The sequence below is a fragment of the Phascolarctos cinereus genome, unplaced genomic scaffold (assembly GCF_003287225.1).
Source record: "Phascolarctos cinereus isolate Bilbo 61053 unplaced genomic scaffold, phaCin_HiC Scaffold_2;HRSCAF=192, whole genome shotgun sequence".
Classification (NCBI taxonomy): Eukaryota; Metazoa; Chordata; class Mammalia; order Diprotodontia; family Phascolarctidae; genus Phascolarctos; species Phascolarctos cinereus.
Genome location: NW_027555625.1, coordinates 147805061 through 147813120, shown reverse-complemented (window position 1 = coordinate 147813120; position 8060 = coordinate 147805061). Strand labels below are relative to the sequence as shown.

The 8060-nt window shown below is 39.6% G+C and overlaps 1 protein-coding gene across 1 annotated transcript in view; it reads right to left on the bottom strand.

Annotated features, from left to right (window-relative positions):
- Positions 1-5454: 5454 nt before the first annotated feature.
- LOC110209462 (two pore channel protein 2-like) overlaps positions 5455-8060 on the bottom strand; it is a 57035-nt gene continuing 54429 nt past the window's right edge. The window contains 1 exon segment of the mRNA XM_020987953.2: positions 5455-6150. Coding sequence (XP_020843612.1) covers positions 6005-6150 — 146 coding nt within the window. The 3' untranslated portion in view covers positions 5455-6004.

Here is an 8060-nt window from a genome sequence, read left to right as displayed (position 1 = left end):
AGGTTTCAGATTCAGACCTGGTGACCAGCTCTGTCATCTGCGGAGAAGCCTAGCTAACTTACTTACATCTCACAGCCTCTAGCCTCTAACTTAAGTGATCAAATTCTACCCACCAACTCAGCTGCAGGCTGATGATCTTGACCCCAGAATTCTCAAAGACCATCTACTGAGTTACAGAGGGGTCATGGTGTGCATCAGTGGAGAGAATGTCTGCATCAATGAGGCTGCAGATCTCTGTGAGGGATCATGGCACGCTGCCTTCCCTATGGGTAGAGACAAAGCTGGAGAGGACAGTGCATGGAGATCACATGCATGACGCTCTCCTATGTCTTTCTGTTTAGCTCTGTCTCTGTGTGTGGGTATATATGTGTATGTACATATATATGTGTGTGTTTGTATGTATATGTATACATGTGTATATACATGCATACTTCGCTAATACATGTGTGTGTGCTTATACATACATACATATAGATATATACTGCCTGTAATATATGTGTATATGTACATATATACAGATGTATGCACATACATATATACAAATATGAATGTGTGTATAGATATAGATATAGATGTAGATGTAGATGTAGAGATAGAGATAGAGATAGAGATAGAGATAGAGATAGAGATAGAGATAGAGATAGAGATAGAGATAGAGACAGAGACAGAGACAGAGACAGAGATAGAGATAGAGATAAAGATACTGCCTCTATCTTGTTTAGCAGGCACAATTTTTAACTGAGATCCCTTAGCTGTGTTATTAAGCATCTGTTGGACAGGACAGAATGCTGTCCTGCCACTTTAAAAAACATTAAACTGGGGGCACCTAAGTGGCACAGTGGATAGAGCACTGGCCCAGAAGTCAGGAGGACCTGAGTTCAAATCCAATCTCAGCCAAACACTTGACCCTTACTAGCTTGTGACCCTGGGCAAGTCACTTAACCCCAACTGCCTTAAAAAAAAAGTTTAAAAAACATTAAACCTAGATGAGACATGGTCCCTGTCTTCACAGAGCTCACAGTGTGGATACTAGAAGGGTTTTTAACCTGTTTTGAATCATGGACCCCTCTGGCAGTCTGGTGAAAACCCTTTCTCATAATTTTTAAAAAATTCATAAAGTAAAAAACATAGGATTACAAAAGAAACCAATTATACTAAAATATATATGCATGTATATACGTGTGTGTGTATATATACACACATATATACATATATGTATGTATGTATATATACGTACATATGTATGTGTATATACACACATATACATATATGTATGTGTGTATATATATATACATACACACATATATATACATATGTATGTGTATGTATATATATATATATACATACACATACACACACATACATATATATGTATACAATTTATTATTTTTTTTAAGTAGGAAGGGTGCAACTTCCAGGCTGGGTAGGTTGCTGGGCTGGGATCCAGGGTCTGCTCCTCCCAACAGCTCAACTCTTGATCGCCAGAACTGGATCTTCCTTGGATCTATGGATCCTCTTCTCTGCGGCCAAGGGTAGCACTTCTAATAAGCTGCTTCCTCCCTCCAGTCACTGACTGTCTAATAGGTCTGCATCTTTCTGGAGAGTGTGCCTCGGCTCCCTTCTGGATTAAGTGTCTCCTGAGGAGCTGGGTTCCTGCACCTACTGGTGTTAGTCGGAAGAAGAGAGATTTTCTCCTCATGTCAAAAAGGGATGTCCAAGCACAAGTATGCCAGTCTTCTTTCTAATTCTCCCAAGGAGAAATTTTTGCATTCTATAAAGGAAGAAGGGACAGCTAGGTGGTGCAGTGGATAGAATGCCAGGCTTGAAGTCAGGAAGACCTATGTTCTTAAGTTCAAATGTGGCCTCAGACATTTACTAGCTCTGTGACCCTGGGTAAGTCACTTAACCCTGTTTGCCCCAGTTTCTTCATCTATAAAATGAGCCCCGTTTGCCCCAGTTTCTTCATCTATAAAATGAGGTGGAGAAGGAAATGGCAAACTACTTTAGTATCTTTGCCAGGAAAACCCCAAGTGGGGTCACAAAGAGAAAAGAGAGTGGTAGTGTCTTTGCACTTTGCTAACATGTTAATACCTCATCGCCTCTGTTATCTGCACACATGCACAGACACACACACACACACACACACACACACCCTGCTTTCTGTGATCACATCAAGTGGGTAGGAACAGAAAGAAGAAATCAATTTGTCTGAGACCAATTTCCCCTCCTGTATCCATAGGAATTATAAATTCTAGAAGAACCAAGATTAACTCCTCTTACTTTAAAAAACAAAACAAAACAAACTCCTCACAGTACCCACTGCCGGGCTTCATTCCACCTGCTTTTTTCATCCATCATAATTTGCTTGAGATACCTTTATTTGCCCTCAAAGCATCTAAACTGCCCTTTCCCAAAGTTCTACAACTTTGAGATGTCCCCAACCCCCCAGCTTATTTTCCACGCAAATATCCAAGTGATCAGTGTTTCTGAGGGATTCATTAGTAGCTAGTACGGGCAGTCAACATTGTAGGTATGCACCTCGTTACATGGAAATAGTGTTCTTTTCTCCGCTTGACTTCTCTTGGCCACTAACATTTAAGAATATAAATTATGAGCTTTTAGTAACCTCTGTTAGATCGATTTTTAGAAAAGGGAGAGGCTCCATTTAAACTGTTCTCCCATCCCACTTCTTGTTTCACAAGTGGAAAACACAAGTAGCAATGCTGGAAATGTTCCTGCTGACTCCTTGGGCTCTGACTCCTCAGAAGACAAGAGAGTAAAACCAAGCTTCGGAATGTGAATGATGGAGTGGGGAGGCCCCCTAATGGCCAATAGGCTCATTGCATATCACGGGAATGGGACCTTGAAACACAGGACTAGATGGGGTTCTCATGGTTCCTCTAGTTCAGTCCCCTGTTTCTGGGCACAGTTACACAAACCGTCCTAATACATTCTCTGCCCTAGTCTATTGCTCTCCACAGAAATTAGCAAGAGCACTTTAATTGCAACCCTAGCATCAAATCTTAGACACCAGAGTTAAATGTTACCTAGTCCAACCTGTTTTATTTTTAATTTAATTTAATTTAACAAAAAAGTTTTCTCTTCCTTCTACCTCATTGAAAAATAAAAGCAAAGCTCTTTCAACAAACTGTGTAACAAATATATCCTCATACAAAACAAAGCCCCATATTGTCCACGTCCAAGAAGCATGTTTCATTCTTCACTCTGAGTCCATTGTGACTCTGTGCTTCAGCATTGCTCCTTTGGGGTGAAGGTGGATTGTTGTTTTGTTGTTTTGTTTTTGTTTTTTGGCTAGGCAATGGGGTTAAGTGACTTGCCCAGGGTCACACAGCTAGTAAGCATTATGGGTCTGAGGTCAGATCTGAACTCAGGTTCTCCTGAATCCAGGGCCGATGCTCTATCCACTGTGCCACCTAGCTGCCCCTTAATTGTTGTTTTGAACAGAGTTCTTAGCTCTTTCAAAGTTCTAACCCATTTTCTAAATGAGACAAATACACAAATGGTTAATGGATTTCCCTTAAAGGGAGATTTGTACTGTCTCTATCCGTGTACTGACAGCATCTAAGATAGCACATTGCACATCTTAGGTACTTTACGTTTTTTTATTCAAATCTGAGCAAAATGTAGCATTTAAATCCCTTTACAATCTGGCCACACCTACCTTTCCACAATTACTTCACACTCTTTTCCATCCTGCATCTTACATTCCAGACAAACCAGCCTACCTGTCATTTTCTTTACACATTTCATCTCCCACCTCCATGTCTTTGCTTATAAAATCTCCCATGCCTGGGATGCCCTTCCCCCTCGCCTTTCCTCATGGTGTCTCCAGCTCTCTTCAAAGCTCAGCTCAATTACAGCCTCCCACTTGAGGCCTTTCTTGGTCCCCTTTTGTATTAGGACTCTTTTCTTAAAAAAAACTGTTCCTATGATTTCATCCGCATGGGGAGAGGTCCTAGGCTGGAATTTCCTCTATCAATGCAGATCATGCTTTCTCTGCAACGCGTGGTCTTAGACAGTTGCCTGGAGCCATGAGATGCCCAGCGGGCAGTGAAACCAAGTCTCTTCCATTTTGAGGCCAGTCTTCATCTTGAATGCTGTTCTGACTCCCTGGTACCCCTCTCCTTCCTCCCTTTCTACTTCATATATTTTTGTATTCTTTATCTGTGTATATGTGTCATATCACCAGAAGAATGTAAGTTCCTTGAATTTGGGGATTGTATCTTTTTTGAGGCAAGTATGTGCTAGGCTTGCTGTCTGAAACCCGAGTTCAAATCCTATCTTAGACATTGTGATCCTGGCCTCTGTGATCAGGCTCTGTGATCCTGGGCAAGTCATTAACTTCTCTGGGCTCCAGTTTCCTTATCTTTAAAATGAGAATAATACTTGCACCTATCTCTCAGGATTGTTATGACAGCCAAATGATATAACAAAGTACTTTGCTCTAGATACTTATCCATAACTGTGGAAATACTAGCTAGAATTTGTTTTTTCTTTGCATTCCTGGGGCCTAGCACAATGCCTTATGCACAGCAGGCATTTACTAAGTGCCTGACGAATGGAACTGAATCTTACAAAGCGGTGCCTATTGTTATATCATTCAACAAACATTTATATGTAAGGTACTCACTGGGTTGTGGGAATGGAAAATAAGGTTACTGCCTTCAAGATTAGAGTCTAATGGGAGTGGGAGCTGGGTGGGGTAGGGGGAGGACAGGGAATAAGGCTATGACATATACACATATAGTATGGTGTTCATCTAAAACCCTTCCCTAGAATGAGTGCATCTGCTCACAGCAGGGATTAACAGGAAGCCCCGAGGTCACTGTCACACACCAGAAACGAGAAGAGAATGAACTTTCACAATGTTTGCCAATGTGGGATTGGCCCTTGCCCCCTGGGCACCAAGTACAGTCCCTGGTGCCTGCCTCTTCCAAATCACATTTAATCCTAGTCCCTTGCACAATAGAAAAAGGGGAACTTGATAACCCAAACTGTCATTCTTGGCTATTTGTCCTTGTGGAGAGGAAGCTGAATCTTTTAAAAGAATCAGACAGAAAATGGTCTTCATTAAATGATTTTCCTGGAGTCAAGAAGACCTGAGCTCAAATCCAGCCCTCAGACAATTACTAGCTGTGGGACCCTGGGCAAGTCACTTAACCTATCTGTCTTAGTTTCCTCATCTGTAAAATGGGAACAGTAATAGCATCCACCTCCCAGGTTTATTGTGAGGATAAAATTAGATAATATTTAAAGTGCTTTATAAACCTTGAAGTGCTATACAAATACTTGCTATTGTTACATAATTATTGGAAAAAAAACCTCCCAGTTCATGGGTACTAACACTAATTTAAGAATCACCAAGGATGGAGAATGGGTCAGATTTTAAGAAGCCAAAAAGCAACAAAGTATTTCAAAACTCAAACCATAACATAATCTCTACATAATTTTATTCCCACATTCATATTTTCTATCATGTATAAAGCAACACTCCCTCTAGGAGCTACTGTATTAGAAAACAGTCCATTAATTATTTGAATACTTTAAATTCTTAGAACATGACAACATCTATTTAGTAGGATGGCAGAATATTGTGTAAAAATAAACTACTAGGATTTTACATACACATTGAAATAAAAATTCCATATGTACACACATATGCACAGAAAGTGCTATTAATAATCCCTGCATAAAAGTATTCCCTATTTGTTTTCAAAGTTTCATTTCAATTTCAGGAAAAACAGCTGTACAAAGTAAAAGGCCTTCAGTGGGCTCTGAGCGAAAAGGTTATCTTGGTCATATGACAAAAAAAAAAATTCTGCCAGATCTCCGAGAGAGGTTACTTCCCAACTTCCTCAGTTGGACAAAAGGCCTTTTAGCAGACTTCATGAGACTACAAAGGAGAAATAAAAATCCCCAAGTACATATACAAAAAAAGATACCACTCATCACATTTCCAGTTGCGTTCCCTTTCAAGCTTGGACTATGCAGAATTTTCAAAGGTTGGATTCTTTGGATGCATATCACTGGGTGAAAGGTTCAAAATTTCATCCAAGGCAGGTCCTTCATCTTCCGGAGAGATTTCAGATTCAAACATCTGTTGTAATAATGCATCAACTGTCCTGTACCCTGGAAGGAGGAGATGTGAGTCATTACAAAGAGAGATTTTTTAATTTTGACTGTTGCTGAGGTCAACGTGATTCAGAGGCTCCCCAATCAAATATCAATTGCTGAACTAGGCCAAATAAAAATGCTCTGAATCTACTTAAAACTAAAATAAGAGAATGAATATAAATAACAAGTAGTGACTCAAAATCCACCTTCCACACGTGGTGCATCTTGCTCCATGCAACAAAACCTTCTAATTCCAGATTGAACTCATACTTAAGAGCATGAATAGATCACACACATAAAAAAGACTTCTTTGAGGATGAAGGAATCATCAGCATCATTACTGATCACCATCACCATCACGTAGGACTTTCTTTCAGGTTTGCTCTACCAACTGTGTTTGTCATCACAATAAATGTTTATATCCTCACAATTCAATTCAACAAACATTTAAGTACCTACTATGTGCAGGGTCTCCTGGGTTCCTCTAAAGCAATATAGTTAAAATGAAAAAAAAAAAACAACCTCAGCTTCTTCCCCACACACAACCTAGTAAATTTCCCTATTTGTCTATTCTCCTTCCATTTTGCCTGTTTCTACTGATAATGCCACCCTCTTCCTAGTCACTAAGGCCTGTGAAATATCTTTGATTTTTCCTGATCACTTATGTCCCCATATCCAATCAGCTGCCAATTTGCTCAGTTTCACCTCCAGAATCTCTCTTGTATCCAACCACTCTGTATCCTCACAGCCATCACTTCTCCATAAGACAATTGTTAACAGCCTCCTGACTAGTCTCCCTAACTCCAGAATTTACCACCCCAATTCATCCTTTCCACCCACCAAAATCATCTTCCTAAGGACAGGCATGACCTTGCCACTCTGTCTCAAAAACTTTCAGTGCCTCCCTATTGCCTATAGGACAAATTTTTACATTTTAAGGGTAAGAACATAAGGAGTTTGTTTTCCTTACGCTTACTAAAGGCCCCCCACAATTTGTCTCCCACCTAACTTTCTAGCCTTACGTCACACTGAGAAGCAGTGCAATCCATACACTCTATATTCTACCCTGACTAAACACAGAATTTTCCAGTCTCATCCTTTATTCTCCCAGCCCCGTGTAGGCTCTCCATATCCCCACACTGAAAAAGAAGTGGATAAAAAACATTTTTCATATTATCATATACAGTTCATTTGTAACTGATGCAGCAAAGGGATCAAAAACTACACCCAGAACTCAACAAGCCAAGAATTCTTAATCTTTTTTCCGTCATGGACCCCTTTGGCAATCTGATGAAGCCTGTGGACTCCTTTCCAAAATAATGTTTTTAAATACATAAAATAAAATATGCAGGACTACAAAAGAAACAAATTATGTTGAAATACCTATCAAAATATACTTAAAAAACACAAGTTTATAGGCCCCTGGTCAAGAACACCTATAATAGAAGGAAATCAGGCTGAAGCATTTCTTTGCATATCTCCTTTGCCCTCATCACTTCCTATTCTTACCCTTTTCTCTGTACCCATTCTCTGTGTATGTTGTACATTTCCCCTCTGTGGAATGTGTTCTTCTTGAGGGTAGCAACTATGTCAATTTGATCTATTTATTCCCAGCCTAGTAAAATCTCTAAGGAAAGCTGATTGAATTGAAAATTGTATTTTGGAATTGCATAGGGCTTTTTCTGATCTCAAATTGGTGCCTTCCATAAGGACCTTTCTCTTTAATATCAAAATTCTTCCACGGGTGCTATATATAGACTATAAATCACAGAAACAATGATCTAGGGAGAATTGAAAATGACAACTCAGAAAGTAATAGGTATTCCTGGTGAGTATAAGTAAGCAGGCTACAGCAAGCTCCATTTACTACTTACATATAAGAAATAGTATTTTTAAAAAAGACATTAATCAAGGAAGCTTATGAC